General features: G+C 44.0%; 1 protein-coding gene across 1 annotated transcript; it reads right to left on the bottom strand.

Moving 5' to 3' along the window:
• Window positions 1-3,358: 3,358 nt before the first annotated feature.
• On the bottom strand, window positions 3,359-3,751 carry LOC149573810 (uncharacterized). Its single transcript, XM_089815954.1, has one exon. The coding sequence runs from the start codon at window positions 3,749-3,751 to the stop codon at window positions 3,359-3,361; it is 393 nt and encodes a 130-aa protein (XP_089672080.1).
• Between the last annotated feature and the right edge of the window lie 15,723 nt (window positions 3,752-19,474).

A 19,474-nucleotide genomic window follows, 5' to 3' on the forward strand; every position in this document is an offset into this window, starting at 1 on the left:
GATTCAACATCGACGTCCACTGTTTCAAAATCTGACATATCCATCTGCCTTGACACTTGCATTGAATCAATGAGGGGGGCACGGGAGTGGCTCACGGTAACCACCTCTCCCATTATAGCCGCGATAGGCACACGAAAAATTGCTAGAGCGCCTAGCACCCACCTCATGGCTAGACAAGGGCTCGCCATTAGATCAACTTCAAAATTTCTGAACAGACGTGTTGTAGAATGGCAAATGCTACCAAGTCTCTTCCGTAATTGTGTCGGTCGAGTGATCGAAGAAGGTGATCCAAGAGAGGGTCCAAGGGTAGGAATTCATTGGGGGATTCGCACCAATGGAAAAAATTTATGCAATACCCGAGCAACACCGGACGGACGTTCTAGACAAGGGCTCCCATTTTAGATCAAGTTTTAAAATCACCAAGTAGATGCGGTGAGGGCTAGCAACCACTACAAAACCTTTTTTCAAAATTGTTCCAGCTGAGTGACAAGAAAAACATGATCTAAAGGAGAGTCGAGGAATAGCACCTCGAGGGTGGGCTTCATGCCCCTCTAATTGATTCAACGTCGGTGTCCACAATTTTAAAATTTGACATATCCATATTCCTTGACACCAGCATTGAATCAATGAGGGGGGCACGAGAGAGGCTCGTGGAAACCACCTCTCCCATTGTAGCTATGATAGGCACACAAAAAATTGCTAGAGCGCCCAGCACCCACCTCATGGCTAGACAAGGTCTCGCCATTAGATCAACTCCAAAATCGTTGAACAGATGCACTATAGAATGGCAACCACTTCCAAGTCACTTCTGTAATTATGTCACTTCTGTAATTCTGCAATCACCATGCCACCGTTTATAGAGAGATCTCCTCATTCACTTGTGACACGACACATAATCCATGTGCTAGATGCAAGCTCACCCTTGAAAGATCACTTTCCAAGGCATCCCCCGATGACACATTGGAATGAAAACCACTGTCAAACCATTCCCAATGTTGTGTCGATCGAGTTGGCACAGAGGCGACCTTAGGGAGCTCCTGCATAGCAATCGGGATGTGCTTTTGTACCCATCTCTCATAGAAACCAATGTTAGCTATGAATAAATTTAGAATCCAAGGCTCATATCCATCAACATCTTTGGCACCGGGTCTATTTTCAAAGGCCATGGAGAGGTTTCGATAAGAGAAGCTCCCCTGCTCACTCGCATTAACATCCCAAATGCTAGACACAAGCTCCTACCCTTGGCATCGCTCTCCAAATCACTGCAATGAAACATTGGAATGAAAACCATTTTCCAACAACTCCTAAATTTGTGTTGATGGAGTGAGAAAGAAGAGAAACTTTGGGGAGCCATGCATAGCAAACGGGCTACTACTGCTTCATTCCTCTCTTATATAGATCCAACGTCATTGATTTCATTTGGAATTTGAGGCTGCATTCATCCTTGCTCACACAAGCAGTGGCTCTTCTAATCGAATGGTCATGGGGAGCTTCCAATAACAAAGGCTCCCTTATAACTCGTAATGCGCAACCCAACTACTAGATGACGACTCACCCTTCATATCACTGCTAAGGCAACCACCACAACGGCACCATTGGAATGAAAACCACTGTCAAAGAATTCTAAAAATTTTGTGCCAAAGAAGTTGTTGCAAAGAGAATGAATTTGGGGAGAGAGCCCTCGCATAGCAAAATTGGGATGGCTTCATGGCCCTCCCAATGGAAATGATGTTGGTGCCAATATTCCAAATCTGAATAACATGTCTTTCTTGAACACTAGCACTAATTTTGTTGGGGAGGGTTACCGAGAGTTTTTGTTATCAAAGCTCCCAATATAGCCATGATAGGCACACAAAAAATTGCTAGAGCGCCAAGCACCCACCTCATGGCTAGACAAGGGCTCACCATTAGATCAACTTCAAAATTGCTGAATAGACATGCTATAGAATGGCAACCACTGCCAAGCCTCTTCCATAATTGCGTCAATCGAGTGATCGAAGAAGGTGATCTAAGAGAGATTTCAAGGCTAGTCATTAGCAAAAATTTATGGAATACCCAAACAACATCGAACGAAGGTGCTAGACAAGGGCTCTCATTTTAGATCAAGTTTTAAAATCACCAAGTAGACACGGTGAGGGTTGGCAACCGCTACCAAACCTTTTTCTGAAATTGCGCTACCTGAGTGACAAGAAAACATGATATAAAGGAGAGTCAAGGAATAGCACCTCGAGGGTGGGCTTCATGCCCCTCTAATTGATTCAACGTCGGTGTCCACCATTTCAAAATCTAACATATCCATCCACCCTGACATTGGCATAGAATCAATGAGAGGGTCATGGGAGAGGCTCGCGATAACTACCTCTCCTATATAAGCTATCATGAGGCTAGCTTTTTACCTCATATGGCACTGGCAATCTCTCATAGATGAGACAATCCCAGACTACACCTATCTCCAGACTCCCCTAGCTCAACTCCTGCATACACCTTGGTTAGCACAATACAAAATAACTTGCACAGCAGAATATAACTCAACACACAATGAACACAGTATCTTGGGGTAACAAGTAGCTTTATTGATTATCACAAATGGCCCTTGGCCCATGTTACATCAAGCTCAACAGTATTTTTGATCACTACCTGAGTGCTTTCCCTAGCACCCAATACAAGTTCCCACCCCTAGTTGTGCATCCACTCTTAGAACTCTGGCACAACCACATGCACCTCACCCAACCTTGGTTGTTTCTCCTCATGTAGATTCCACACCCCCGACACCTTGTGTCATTGGAACTTGCTGAAGCAACCCTGGCTCTCTCTTGAACCCTGGTTGGCTTACACGGAAAAGACCTAGGCCTCCCCCAGTTGGGGAGCCCAAGTCACACTGCTTAGCACTTTACTATCTCTACTCTGCTTCACATCACCACACTGCAATCTTAGAACACTCTGCTCACTGATAGTTTTTGTGTGCCTCCTTTAATTTTTGCACCATATCACATGTAGAGGTTCATTTCACAATGGTTGGGGTACTCTTCTTCCCCCTATAATAGTTATAAGGGCTCAGCCCACTTCACATTAGAAATTTCCTGTATAGTCGACAAGTCCCTTAAAGACCTCTGTCTCAACCTAGGGATGGCCCTTCCCCTTATGTGAATCAGCCACCCCTTACATCCTGCCCCACTTAAAACAAGCGATATCCCTGACGCCGGCAATGCTACCTACACAATGCTGCAGAGGTACCCAGCTCCGAGATGGATGGCTAAAGAGGTAATTTGGAGTCTCTGTTAAGAAACTCCAACACTTTGTCTTCATACTTCCACATGTTCTCAGATCACTCCTAGGTTGCTTCCACCTTGGTCTAGCCCTACCAATAAACCAAGAATTCCTTCCACTTTCTGTTACCATATCCTCGATCTCTAACAGCAATCACCTCCTCCACCTCTAACCCTGGTTTGTCTTTGACAAATGTTGGCCCTCGTGTTGGAACATTCCTATTGTCATCCAACATATCCTGATGATACGGATAGAGCTGGCTGGCATGAAACACATTGTGAACCCTCATGTGGTTTGGCAACTTCAACTTGTATGACACCTTTCCTATCTTTTCAACAACTGAAAAAGTCCCATCATAGCGCCTTCCCAATGCTGTACTCAATCCCTTGGGTGGTTTGAACTGAACTAGATCCATCTTCAAAAAGACCTTGTCACCAACTTTGAAATCCACACTCATCCTCCCTGAGTCTGCATAGTGCTTCATTCTTTCAGCAACCTTGACCAAATTATGCCTAGCAAGATCTACCTAGTCGTGCCACTCCTGCAACCTTTTCCTTGCATCTGGACTCTCTCCCATGTATCCACTCAAAATTGTATGAGGAGTTAGTGGTTGCTAGCCTGTTGCCAACTCAAATGGTGAGAACTGACTCGATGCACTCTTCTGCATGTTGTAGCTGAACTGAGCTAAGTCTAATAGCCTTGGCCAATTGGATTGTTCCAACCAAAAAAAGTGCCTTAGATAGTCTTCCAGAATACCATTGATCCTTTCAGTCTATCCATCTGTCTCTGAGTGATGACTCGTTGACATGAGTAACTTTTTCCCAATCAGTTTGAACAACTCTTTCCAAAATGTGCTGGTGAACCTGGCATCCTGATCACTAATGATACCTAGTGGAACACCCCAATACTTCACCACATTCCTAAAAAATTAATCCGCAGCATCCTCCACCTTACATGGTGCCTTGCACGCTACAAATGTGGCATACTTGGAGAATCTGTCAACTACAACCATAATACTTGTATACCCATTCACATCAAGCAAACCTGTGATGAAATCCATGCTTACACTTGCCCATGGTCTTACTGGAATGGGAAGCAACTACAACGACCCTCCTGGAGGTCTGGTCACTGCCTTGTCCTGCTGACAAATGAGACAACTCCTGACATACTTGTCTACATCCTTTCTCATATTCTACTAGTAGAACCCTCTTTCAAGCAATGCAAGGGTCCTCTTCTACCCTAGATGACCTACCCAAGGACTATCATGACATTCATGTAGGACTTCCCTCCTTAGATTCTTCCACTTAGGAAGGTAGACTCGATCCTAGGTAAAGACCAATAACCCATCTTGAATACTAAACTTGTGAGTCCTACCCTCTAATGCTTGCTTGAACAATTCAGTTGGCTGAGGATCCATTTGATATCCTTCCTTGACTGTCCTGAAGACCTCCTCAGATAATTTCACATGGCTAGCCCCTGGCTGAGCCCCTTGATCCTCCTCAATAGCAGCTAACTATCCCTTTCGACTTAGAGCATCTGCCACCACATTCTGCTTTCCTAGGTAATATAGGATCTCAAAGTCAAACTCCTACCATCTGGCCTGCTTTGGTGTCAACTTGGCTTGAGTCTTGAAGTAAGTTGAGGAGACATTTTCTGTCTTCACAATGAACTATGTCCCCAAGAGATAATGTCTCCAAGTCCTGAGACAATGTATGATCCCTATCATTTCCTTCTCATGGGAAGGATCATTTTTCTCCATGCCCTACAACTTCTTAGACTCATATGCAATGGGATGTCCATCTTGCATTGACACTCCCCCAATTACATAATTTGAAGCATCACATTGGACTTCAAATGATGTTGTGAAATCAGGTAGTGCCAACACTGGTGAAGAAGTGAGTTTCTCCTTCAATCCCTCAAATGCATTCTAACACTTATCTTACCACCACCATTTTCTATCCTTCTTCAAGAGATCTATCAAAGGGGCCACAAGCTTGGAATACCCCTCAACAAACTTCCTATAGTAGTTTTCCAAACCTAGAAACTACCTCACTTCATGAACATTGTTCAAAGGTTCCCAATCATTGATGGCTTGCAGTTTCTCTGGGTCTGGACGAATCAGACCGTGACCCACTACATGACCCAAGAAGTGCACCTCTTCTTGAGCAAAGGAAAATTTTTCCTTCTTCACATATAGTTTGTGCTCCCTAAGCAATTCAAAAACTTCTACTAAATGTTGCTTGTGTTCCTCCATATTCTTGTTGTATACCAAGATGTCATCCAAATACACCACCATAGACTTATCCAATAGAGGGTGAAACACATCGTTCATGAGTGTGAAAAATGTTTTTGGCACATTGCATAGCCAAAAGGGCATCACCATGAACTTGTATGACTCATATCTTGTCACACATGCAACCTTCTCTTCATCCCCTGCAGCAATCCTCACTTGATAATAGCCCTGCTTCAGATCAAGCTTGCTAAACACCCTCGCTCCTAATAAGTGGTCAAAAAAATCTACAATGAGTGGGAGGGGATACTTGTTCTTGATGGTTAACTTATTTAGAGCTCTAAATTTGATGCATAACCTCAATGTTCCATCCTTCTTCTTTTGAAACAACACAGGAGCTCCATATAGAGAACGGGATGGTCTGATATATCCTGCCTCAAGCAATTCCTCCAACTGCTTCTTAAGTTCAACCATCTCAGGCCCTGACAATCAATATGGTGCCTAACCAGGAGGCCTTGCCCTTGATGTTAACTCAATCTTATGATCTGTAGCTCTTCTGATAGGAAGTTGTGCAAGCAACTTGGCCAAAATGAGGTCTCCAAAATCCGATATGACCTCCTCTACTTCTGTTGGAATCGGTGTCTCCTTGACTCCTTCTAGCTCATCCCAACCACCAAGTAGTGTTGCCAAGTACATGGATTCTTTGTCTTTCTTTCTGGCTGCCTTCTTCATGCTCATAGCTAAAACCATTGGAGCCTTCCCAGACTGCCACCTTTCTGATCTCTTCACCATACATGAGTGTTGTGGATCTAAGAATAAAATTGACTCCAAATGAGGCATCACTACCACTTTATCCAATCTCAAAAATTCTTGCCCCAAAATCAACTCAAAATCATCCATTTCAATCACCATAAGATCCATGTGGCCTTGCCACATGCCTACTTTCACTAGTGTGCCTTTCAAAACACCAGTTACTCACTTGGTAGGTGAGTTCATTGCCTTAAAGGAACTTGTGCCTGGTTGCACTTTAAGTCCCAGTTCCACAGCTCTCCTAGCTGAGATGTAGTTGTGTGTGGCACCTAAATCTACCATCCCCATGGTCACCTTGTTATTCATCTCAGTCTCCACATACAATAATCTATTCAAGTTCTCAAGCTTGACTATTGTAGCCTTCTTCTGTGGTGCACCCTTGACTGCAACTAACCCTTGGATCACCCCCATCATTGATGATGAACCATCCTTCTCTGCAGTCTCATTCTACATTGAAGTTAACCTCTATCTCTCTAGACATTCCTTAGCCCAATGGCCCTTGTTGCCATAGACAAAACACCCCTTGTTCTTTGGGTTCTTAGACTTGGCCTTAGCCTCATCACCACCTTTCTTGCTTGTTTCCTTCTTGTCTTTAGGTTTTGATGACCCTATCATCTTTGTGCTTGAAGAAGATCCAGCTGACTTTGTAGTTCCACTACTCTTCTTGTCATTCTTCTTCTGGAATGGATTCTTCTCACTTTTCTAAAATGGCCCACTATTGTTGGCATCCTTGCTGAATTGGTGATCTTCGAGAACAGCCGTAATGGCAATGGATTCCTTGGCAATTTGAGGTCTAGCTTTCCTTACTTCAGCCATTGGCCTTGGCTTTAGGCTGATTATGAAGAAATGCACTTTCTCTTCCTCTACCCAATTTTGCATTTGCATCATATATGTCTGGTAAGTCTGGATGTAATCCCTCAGTGACCCCGTCTGCCTCATATATCTAAATTTATACCTCAGTTCCAAATCTGCACTCTCTGGCTTAAACTGTTGTTTTTGCAATGCACTCAAGTCTTCCCAATTACTCACTATTGGAACTGGCCTTCCTGCCTTCTGGTTCTCCACCACAACTTGGCCTCACCTAAGAGACAACAAACTGCCTCATCAAGCTTCTCCTCATTGGTGTAACCCTTAAGGGATTTTAGAAATCTTTCCATATCACATACAAAATTTTCCAACACCTTGTCATCCCTCTTTCCATCATAGGGTTTAGGGGGCTTCCTCTTGTGCTCGGCCTTGCTTACACCTCCTTGAGTGAAGACTTCCTTCAGAAAATCAACCTCCTTGACTAACCTCTGCACCTTTGCTACCAAAGTCTGATAGTCTGAAATCATTGTATTGTGCTCCCCTGATAAGGTTTGGAATTCAGTTGACAATGCCACATGATCATCTCACAAATTCTTGTGAGCTTCTCCTAAAAGGGCATGATCATCGGATAGTGAGTTGTGCTCTTGCGTAAGAGACTATAACTCCATTTTCACTCTCCCAGAGTCATCCAAAATGTCCTTGACATTTGTCTCCAGTTGCACTATCCTACGTGTTGTAGCTACATCCTCTATGGACTCCATTTGACTTTCCAAGTCATTAATTCTATCACTTACCCTTAGTGTGTTCCTAGGCCCAGTGTTGATATTGGCCCTTGGAGGTCTCCCTGCAAAGTACTCCTCCAATGATGCCTCCTCTCTAGACTTCCAAGTCTCTTCTCTAGACATCTACTCAGTACTGACTATGTCAAGCTGGGAGTATCAAGCCGCTTGGCTCTGATACCAACTATCACAGGGATAAGTTTTTACCTCGTGCGACACTGGTGATCTCTCACAGATGAGACAATCCCAGACTATGCCTATCTCCAAACTCCCCTAGCTCAACTCTTGCATACACCTTGGTCAGCACAATACAAAATAACTTGCACAATAGAATATAACTCAACACACAATGAACACAGTATCTTGGGGTAACAAGTAGCTTTATTGATTATCACAAATGGCCCTTAGCCCATGTTACATCAAGCTCAATAGTATTGTTGATCACTACTCGAGTGCTTTCCCCAGCACCCAATACAAGTTCCCACCCCTAGTTGTGCATCCACTCTTAGAACACTGGCACAACCACATGCACCTCACCCAACCTTGGATGTTGCTCCTCATGTAGATTCCACACACCCAACACCTTGTGTCATTGGAACTTTCCGAAGCAACCCTGGCTCTCTCTTGAACCTTGGCTGGCTTACACAGATAAGACCCAGGCCTCCCCAAGTTGGGGAGCCCAAGTCACACTGCTTAGCACTTTACTATCTCTACTCTACTTCACATCACCACACTACAATCTTAGAACACTCTGCTCGCTAATAGTTGTTGTGTGCCTCCTTGAATTTTTGCACCATGACACTTCGCTTTGGACAATAAAATCAATCACATGTAGACATTCATTTCAGAATGGTCGAGGTACTCTTCTTCCCCCTATAATAGTTATAAGTGCTCAGCCCACTTCGCATTAGAAATTGTCCATACAGTTGACAAGTCCATTAAAGACCTCTATCTCAACCTGGGGATGGCCCTTCCCCTTATGCGAATCACCCACCCCTTACATAAGCTATTAGTGCGAGGCTTGCTCTCCATTAGAAATTAGCGAACACACCAACAACTGCCTTAAAAATCAAAATCATTGAAAATTCTAACCAAACAGCTATCCACAACCCAATTTTTTATGAGGTCGGTAGAGGAGCAAAAGATTGTCATTGGTTAGGAGATGTGAATTCATGGAGCCAAGGGAGTGAAATGGTCATCGAGCTCATTCGATCAACTGGATGAATTTCACCTTGAAGGGGCCCAATCCAAAAGTTTCGGGGGTCATCTCTTGAAACTGTCAAGAACAAGGTCAATCTTACATGCAAACTCTGCTACTGCGCAAACATAGGTTGCAACTAAAGAGAAATTGCAAGGCCGTCATAATGGCCCGAGGCCAATGCTTCGACTAAGTCAATTTTCTCTTGCAATCACCATACTGCCATTCATAGAGAGATCTCCCCATTCACTTGTGATGTGACATGCAATCCAAGTGCTAGACGTGAGCTCGCCCTTGAAAGACCACTTTCCACGACATCCCCGATGACACATTGGAACAATAACTATTATCAAACCATTCCCAATGTTGTGTCGATCGAGTTGGCACAGAGGTGACCTTAAGGAGCTCCCACGTAGTAATTGAGATGTGCTTTTGTACCCATCTCTCACAAAAACCAATGTTAGCTATGAACAAATTTAGAATCCAAGGCTCGTATCCATCGATATCATCGGCACTTGGTCTATTTTCAAAGGCCACAGAGAGGTTCTGATAAAAGAAGCTATGTTGCTCGCTCGCACAAACATCCCAAATACTAGACACAAGCTCTCGCCCTTAGCATCGCTCTACAGATCATCGTAATGACACATTGGAATGACAACCACTATCGAAAAACTCCCAAATTTGTTTCGATGGAGTGAGAAAGAAAAGCAACTCTGGGGAGCTGTGCATCGCAAATGGGTTGCTGCTTCATTCTACTCTTATATAGATCCAATGTTGTTGATTTCATTTGGAATCCAAGGATATATTTTTCCTTTCTCACAAAAGAAATGGATCCTCTCATCGAATGGCCATAGGGAGCTTCCGATTACAAAGGATCCCTTGTCACTTGTGATGCGCAACCCAACTGCTAGACGACGACTCACCCTTCAGATCACTGCCCAGGCAACCACCACAATGGCACCATTGGAATGACAACTCTTACTGAACCATTCCAAAAATTTTGTGCCAAAGAAGTTGTTACAAAGAGAATGACTCTAGGGAGAGAGTCCTTGAATAGAAAAATCGGGATGGCATCATGGCCCTCCCAATGGAAATGATGCTGGTGCCAATATTCCAAAGCTGAATAATGCATCTTTCTCGAACACCAGCACTGATTCTATTGGGGAGGGTTGCCGAGAGCTTTTGTTATCAAAGGTCCCATTGTAGCCACGATAGGCACACAAAAAATTGCTAGAGCGCCAATCACCCACCTCATGGCTAGACAAGGGCTTGCCATTAGATCAACTTCGAGATCGCTAAATAGACGTGTTGTAGAATGGCAACCACTACCAAGTTTCTTTCATAATTGCATCTTCTGAGTGATCGAAGAAGGTGATCTAAGAGATAGTCCAAGGGTAGGCATTTGTTGGGGGATTCACACTGATAGCAAAAATTTATGCAATACCTTAGCAAAACTAGATAGAGGTGCTAGACGAGGGCTCCCATTTTAGATCAAGTTTTAAAATCACCAAGTAGACGTGGTGAGGGCTGGCAGCCACTGCCAAACCTTTTTCCAAAATTGCGTCGGCTGAGTGATAAGAAAACATGACCTAAAGGAGAGTCGAGGAATAGCACCTCGAGGGTGGGCTTCATGCCCCTCTAATTAATTCAACGTCAGCATCCACCATTTCAAAATTTGACATATCCATCTGCCTTGATGCCAGTGTTGAATCAATGAGAGGGGCATGGGAGAGGCTCGCGACAACCACCTCTCCTATATAAGCTATTAGTGCAAGGCTCGCTCTACATTAGAAATTAGCGAACACACCGCCAACTGCCTTAAAAATCCAAATCGTTGAAAAATGTGACCAAACAGCCATCCACGACCCCATTTTTTATGAGGTCAATAGAGGAGCAAAAGATTCTCATCAGTTAGGAGATTTGAATTCATGGAGCTAAGGTAGTGAAATGGCCAACTTTTGGAGATCGGGCGAAATAGCTCTGCTTGGATGGAATAGCTCGGGTAGGACAACTCGACAATACCATTTTCCTTGGTGCCTTTTTTGAGGTTTACTTGAGAGGAGCAGACACAATGTCGGCCTTGATTATCTAGGAGTCTAAGTAGGATGGCATGGTAACAACGGCTCAATATTTGGAGTGTCTATGGCAGCTGGATGGGATTTGAATTAATGGAACCAAGGGAGTGAAATGGTCATTGAGCTCATCCAATCAACTAGATGAATTTCACCTTGAAGGGGCCCAATCCAAAAGTTTCGTTGGTCATCTCCTGGAACTATCAAGAACAAAGACCAATCTTACATGCAAACTCTGCTACTGTGCGAACATAGGTTGCAATTATATAGAAATTGCAAGGCCGTCACAATGGCCCGAGTCCAATGCTCCAACTACTAAGACAATTTTCTCTTGTAATCACCATGCTATCATTCACAATGAGATCTCCCCATTCACTTCTGATGATACACAATCCAAGTGCTAGACATGAGCTCACCCTTGAAAGGGCACTTTCTAAGACATCTCGATGACACATTGGAACAAAAACATTTGTCGAACCATTCCCAATGTTGTGCCGATTGAGTTGGCATAGAAGCAACCTTAGGGAGCTCTCGTGTAGCAATTGAGATGTGCTTTCGTACCCATCTCTAACAAAAACCAATGTTAGCTGAACAAATTTGGAATCCAAGGCTCATATCCATCGATATCGTTGGCACTGGGTCTATATTTTCAAAGGCCATGGAGAGGTTTCGATAAGAGAAGCTCCCCTGCTCGCTTGCACAAACATCCCAAATAATAAACACAAGCTCTCGCCCTTTGCATCGCTCTCCAGATCACCGCAATGACACATTGGAATGACAATCGCTGTTGAAAAACTCCCAAATTTGTGCTGATGGAGTGAGAAAGAAGAGCTAGATCGGGTCAACCAAATAGGCTAAGCCAGATCAGGTCGGCCAGCATGTCTCGGCCACCATTTTTCACCAAGAGCTTTCGATATTAAATCTCCCATGTAGCCACGATAAGTACACCATGAAAAATTTCTAGAGTGTCAAGCACCCATAGCAAATTGCCATTATACCAAGCAACATCAGAGTGCTAGACAAGGGCTCACGTTTAGATCAAGTTTTAAAATCACCAAAAAGACACGCCATGGATCAGCAACTGCTGCATCACCTTTTCCAAAATTGAGTCATCAAAAAACATGATCTAAAGTAGAGCCAAGCAAAAGCACTCAAAGATTGCTTCATGCCCCTTTCATTGATTCAACATCAGCATACACCGTTTGAAAATCCAACAATCCGATCTGCCTAGACACCAATGTTGAATCAATGAAAGGGGCATGGGAGAGGCTCACAGCAACCACCTCTCCTATATAAGCTATTAGTGCGAGGCTCCTTCTGCATTCAAAATCTGTGGTAGCACAGACAAATTCCTTAAAAATCCAATTCAATGAAAAATGTGACCAAACAGCCATCCACGACACTATTTTTGGAGCTCGGCAAGATCGGGTCGACAAAAACATTTTAGCCAAATCAGGTCGGCCAGCATGGCTCGCCAAAATCAGGTTGTCCAAAATGGCTCACCTAGATCGAGTCAGCTAGCATGGCTCGGCCACCATTTTTTGCCGAGAGCTTTCGGTATTAAAGCTCCCATGTAGTCATGATAAGTACACCATGACAAATTGCTAGAGTGCCAAGCACCCATAGCAAATTGCCATTATATCAAGCAATGTCGGAGTGCTAGACAAGGGCTCACGTTTAGATCAAGTTTTGAAATCACCAAAAAGACATGCCATGGATCCGTAACTGCTGCCTCACCTTTTCCAAGATTGAGTCATCAAAAAACATGATCTAAAGGGAAAAGCACTTAGAGATCACTTCATGCCAATTTCATTGATTCAACATAAGCATACACCATTTGAAAATCCAACAATCCGATCTGCCTAGACACCAATGTTGAATCAATGAAAGGGGCATGGGAGAGGCTCGCGACAACAACCTCTCCTATATAAGCTATTAGTGCGAGGCTCCTTCTGCAATAGAAATTTTCAATAGCATGGAAAAATCCCTTAAAAATAAAATTCAATGAAAAATGTGACCAAACAACTATCCATGACACCATATTTGGAGCTCAGCCAGATCGGGTCGACAAAAATGGCTCATCCAGATCGGGTCGGCCAGAATGGCTTGCCCAAATCGGGTCGGCCAGCATGGCTCGCCCAGATTGGGTTGGCAAACATGGCTTGGCCACCATTTTTCGCTGAGAGATTTCAGTATTAAAGCTCCCATGTAGCCACAATAAGTACATGGTGACAAATATCTAGAGTGCGCACCCATAGAAAATTGCTATTATACCAAGCAACGTCGAAGTGCTAGACAAGGGCTCATGTTTAGATCAAGTTTTAAAATCACCTAAAAGACACGCCATGGATCAGCAACTGCTGCCACACCTTTTCCAAAATTGATTCATCAAAAAACATGATCTAAAGGAGAGCCAAGGAAAAGCACTCAGAGATCGCTTCATGCCCCTTTCATTGATTCAACATCAGCATACACCATTTTAAAACCCAACAATCTGATCTGCCTAGAAACCAATGTTGAATCAATGAAAGGGGCATGGGAGAGGCTTGCGACAACCACCTCTCCTATATAAGCTATTATTGCAAGGCTCCTTCTACATTTCAAATATGCGATAGCACGGACAAATCCCTTAAAAATCCAATTCAATGAAAAATGTGACCAAACAGCCATCCACAACACTATTTTTGGAGCTCGGCCAGAACAGCTCGCCTAGATCAAGTCGACTAGAATGGCTCGCCCAGATTGGGTCAGCTAGCATGGCTCAGCCAAATCGGGTCAACCAGAATGGCTCGCCTAGATCGGGGTGGCCAGCATGGCTCACTCAGAATGGCTCGGCCAGATTGGGTTAGCTAGAATGGCTCGCCCAGATTGGGTCAGCCAGCATGGCTCACCCAAATCGGCTCGGCCAGCATGGCTCAGCTAGAACGGCTCAGCTAGATCGGGTCGGCCAGCATGGCTCACCTAGATCAAGTTGGCCAGCATGGCTCGGCCACCATTTTTCAAGCACACTACCTCCCCTATATAAGCTATTAGTGCAAGGCATACTCTACATCAAAAATGTATATTCAGTGGACAAGTACCTTAAAACTTGACTAAATGAAAAATGTGACCGAATAGCCATCCACGACCCCATTTTTGATGAGGTTGTAAACGGAGACAAAGATTGGCATTGGTTAGGCGATTTGATTGCATCAATCAAGGGGGTAAATTGTTCAATTTTTGGAGACTGACTAGAATGGCTCAACGACCATTTTATATCAGAAGCTACCCAATTTGAGAATTATGACTCAAGTAGAATGGCTTGGGTACCCATTTTATATCGCAAGTTACCCAAATTTGAAAATTATGGCTCAGCTTGAATTTTGTATCGTAGGCAACCCAATTCGAAAATTATGGCTCGGCTAGAATGGCTCAACTTCCATTTTATATCCAAGGCTACCTGATTTGAAAATTATTACTCAACTTTATTTCGAGCACACTGCCTCTCCTATATAAGATAATACTGCAAGGCTTGCTCTGCATTCAAAAATATGCATCCAAAAACTGACATCGGTTAGGTGGCATGATTTCATGAGCCATGGGAGTAAATTGACGATGAGGAAAGATGGTAAGTCAACTGGGTGAGATGACTTGACTCAGTGAGCTGACCTAGCAAGTAAACTTGGTGAGCAAACTTAAAGACTCGACTTGATGCACGCACTTGAACTTTTGACTCGTGAGCCACCTTGGCAAGCTAACTTGGGGAATCAAGATAGAAATTTGACATGGTGAGCATACTTTAAGATGTGACCGGGTGGGGCAACTTGGTAAGGCGACATGGTAAGTCAATGTGGTGACTTGACTTGGTGAGCAGACTTAAAGAGTCAACTCATTAAGGTGACTTTCTAGGGTGACTTGGTGAGCCAACATGGTGAGATGCCTTGGCGAGCAGAGCTGGCTAGCCTGGTGGTGAGATGACTTGGCCAGCAGACTTGGCTAGCCTAAAAGAACTTAAAAAGTTGACTTGGCAAGAGTACTTGGTTGGCTGACCTGACGGGGTGACTTAACAAACGAACTTAAAGATTTGACTTTGTGGGCTGACCTGGCAAGGTGACTTGATGAATGAACTTAGAGAGTCGACTTGGTGAGAGTACTTGGTGACTTGGTGGGCCGACCTAGCTGGGTGACTTGATGAACAAACTTAAAGAGTCCACTTGGTGGGCCAACCTGGTGGGGTGACATGATGAATGAACCTAAAGAGTTGACTTGGTGAGAGTACTTGGTGGGGTGACTTGATGAACAAGCCTAAAGAGTTGACTTATTCGGCAGACTTGGCAGGGTGACTTGATGAACTAAATTAAAGAGTCAACTTGGTGGGTCGACCTGGCAGTGTGACTTCATGAAAAAACTTAAAGAGTCGACTTGGTGAGAGTACTTGGTGGGCCGACCTGGCAGGGTGACTTGATGAACAAACATAAAGAGTTGACTTGGTGAGAGTACTCAGTGGGCTGACCTCGTCACATGACTTGAAGAACGAACTTAAAGAGTCAACTTGGTGGGCTGACTTGGCCAGGTGACTTGATGAACGAAATTAAAGAGTCAACTTGGTGGGTCAAACTAGCGGGGTGACTTGGTCAAAGTACTTGGTGGACTGACCTGGCAGGGTGACTTGATGAATGAACTTAGAGAGTCAACTTTGTGAGAGTACTTGGTGGGTCAAATTGGCAAGGTGACTTGATGAACAAACTTAAAAAGTTGACTTGCTGAGAGAACTTGGTGGGCTGAGTTGGTCGGGTGAATTGATGAATGAACCTAAAGAGTCAACTTTGTGAGAGTACTTGCTGGGCTGACCTGGCAGGGGGACTTGACGATCGAAATAAAAGGGTCAACTTGGTGAGATTACTTGGTAGGCCGACCTGGCAGAGCGACTTGATGAACAAACTTAAACAGTCGACTTGGTGAGAGTACTTGGTGGGGTGACTTGATGAACAAACTTAAAGAGTCGACTTGGTGAGAGTACTTGGTGGGCTGACCTGGTGGGGTGACTTGAGGAACAAACTTATAGAGTCTACTTGGTGGGCTGACTTGGTAGAGTGACTTGATGAACAATCTTAAAGAGTTGACTTGGTGGGCCGACTTGCCAGGATGACTTGATGAACGAACTTAAAGAGTCGACTTTGTGAGAGTAATTTGTGGGCTGACCTAGCGGGGTGACTTGATGAACGAACTTAAAGAGTCTACTTGGTGGGGTGACATGATGAACACAGTTGAAGGGTCAACATGGTGGGGTGACTCTATGAATGAAACTAAAGAGTTGACTTGGTGAGAGTACTTGGTGGGGTGACTTGATGAAAAAACTTAAAGAGTCAACTTGGTGAGAGTACTTGGTGGGGTGACTTGATGAACACACTTGAAGAATCGACTTGATTAGAGTACTTGGTGGGGTGACTTGATGAACAGACTCAAAGAGTCAACTTGGTGGCTTGACTTGATGAGCAAAATTAAAGAGTAAACTTGGTTAGAGTACTTGGTGGGGTGAACTGATGAATAAACTTAAAGAGTCAACTTGATGGGAGTACTTGGTGGGCCGACCTAGTGGCGAGACTTGAAAAATGAACACAAAGAGTCGACTTGGTGAGAGTACCTGTTTTGGTGACTTGATGAACAAACCTAAAGAGTCCACTATGTGGGGTGACTTGATGAAAGGACTTAAAGAGTTAACTTGGTGAGAGTACTTGGTCTATTGACTTGACGAACAAACTCAAATGGTCAACTTGGCGAGGTGAATTGATGAATGAACCTAAAGAGTCAACTTGGTGAGAGTATTTGGTGGGGTGAACTGATGAACAAACTTAAAGAATCAACTTGGTGAGAGTACTTGGTGGGCCGACCTGGTGGGGTGACTTGATGAATGGACTTAAAGAGTCAACTTGGTGAGAGTACTTGTTCAGGTGACTTGATGAATGAACTTAAAGAGTTTTCTTGATGAAAGGACTTAAAGATTCGACTTGGGGAGAGTACTTGGTGGGGTGACTTGATGAATGGACTTAAAGGGTCAACTTGGCGGGGTGACTTGATGAACAAACCTAAAGAGTTGACTTGGTGAGAGTACTTGGTGGGGTGACTTGATGAACAAACTTAAAGAGTTGACTTGGTGAGAGTACTTGGTGGGGTGACTTGATGAACACACTTCAAGGGTTGACTTGGTGGGGTGACTTAATGAATGAACCTAAAGAGTTGACTTGGTGAGAGTACTTGGTGGGGTGACTTGATGAACAAACTTAAAGAGTCGACTTGGTGAGAGTACTTGGTGGGGTGACTTGATGAACGCACTTGAAGTATTGACTTGGTGAGAGTACTCGGTGGGGTGACCTGATGAACGAACTTAAAGGGTCGACTTGGCGGGGTGACTTGATGAACGGACTTAAAGGGTCAACTTGGGAGGGTGACTTGATGAATGGACCTAAAGAGTTTACTTGGTGAGAGTACTTGGTTGGGTGACTTGATGAACAGACTTAAAGAGTCGGCTTGGTGAGGGTAATTGGTGGGGTGACGTGATGAATGCACTTGAAGAATTGACTTGGTTAGAGTACTTGGTGGGGTGACTTGATGAACAGACTCAAACAATCAACTTGGTGAGAGTACTTGGTTGCGCGACTTGATGAGTGGACTTAAAGAGTCAACTTGGTGAAAGTACTTGGCAGGGTGAACTAATGAATGAACTTAAAGAGTCGACCTAGTGGGAGTACTTGGTAGGCTTAACTGGTGGGGTGACTTGATTAATAGACTTAAAGAGTCGACTTGGTGAGAGTACTTGTTCTAGTGACTTGATGAACAGACCTAAAGAGTCGACTTGGTGGGGTGACTTGATGAAAGCACATAAAGAGTCGACTTGGTGAGAGTACTTGGTGGGGTGACTTTATGAACAGACTTAAAGGGTTGACTTGGCAAGGTGACTTGATGAACGGTCCTAAAGAGTTGACTCGATTAGAGTACATGGTAGGGTGACCTGATGAACAGACTTAAAGAGTCAACTTGGTGAGAGTACTTGGTGGGGTGACTTGATGAACACACTTGAAGAATCGACTTGGTTAGAGTACTTGGTGGGGTGACTTGATGAATAGACTCAAAGAGTTGACTTGGTGGGTCAACTTGATGAGCAGAATTAAAGAGTAAACTTGGTGACAGTACTTGGCAAGGTGAAGTGATGAACAGACTTCAAAAGTCGACATGATGGGAGTACTTGGTGGGCCAACTTGGTGGGGTGACTTGATGAATGGACATAAAGAGTCGACTTGGTGAGAGTAATTGTTCTAAGGACTTGATGAATGGACTTAAAGAGTCAACTTGGTGGGGTTACTTGATGAAAGGACTTAAAGAGTTGACTTGGTGAGAGAACTTGGTGGGGTAACTTGATGAACAGACTTAAATGGTTGACTTGGTAGGGTGACTTGATGAATGGACCTAAAGAGTTGACTTGGTGAGAGTACTTGGTGGGGTGACTTGATGAACAAACTTAAAGAGTCGACTTGGTGGGTTGACTTGATGAAAGGACTTAAAGAGTAGACTTTTTGGGTTGACTTGATGAATGGACTTAAAGGGTCAACTTGGTGGGGTGACTTGATGAATGGACCTAAAGAGTTGACTTGGCGAGAGTACTTGGTGGGGTGACTTGATGAACATAATTAAAGAGTCGACTTGGTGAGATTACTTGGTGGGGTATCTTAATGAACAAACTTAAAGAGTCAACTTGGTGAGAGCACTTGGTGGCTCGACTTGATGAGCAGAAGTAAAGAGTCAACTTGGTGAGAGTACTTGGTGAGGTGAACTGATGAATGGACTTAAAGAGTCGACTTGGTGGGAGTACTTGGTGGCTCGACCTGGTGGGGTGACTTGATGAAGGGACATAAAGAGTTAACTTGGTGAGAGTACTTGTTCTTGTGACTTGATGAACAAACTTAAAGAGTCGACTTGTTGGGGTGACTCGATGAAAGGACTTAAAGAGTCGACTTGGTGAGAGTACTTTGCGGGGTGACATAATGGACGAATTTAAAGGGTTGACTTGGAGGGGTGACTTGATGAACGGACCTAAAGAGTTGACTTGGTGAGAGTACTTGGTGGGGTGACTTGATGAAAAGACTTAAAGAGTCAACTTGGTGAGAGTACTTGGTGGCACAACTTGATGAGCGGACTTAAAGAGTCAACTTGGTGAGAGTACTTGGCAGGGTGAACTGATGAATAGACTTAAAGAGTCGACTTGGTGAGAGTACTTAATGGGCCAACCTGGTGGGGCGTCTTGATGAACGGACTTAAAGAGTCAACTTGGTGAGAG

The sequence above is a fragment of the Cupressus sempervirens genome, chromosome 2 (assembly GCF_028749045.1).
Source record: "Cupressus sempervirens isolate cs-2001-9-10 chromosome 2, ASM2874904v1, whole genome shotgun sequence".
In the NCBI taxonomy this organism is placed as follows: Eukaryota; Viridiplantae; Streptophyta; class Pinopsida; order Cupressales; family Cupressaceae; genus Cupressus; species Cupressus sempervirens.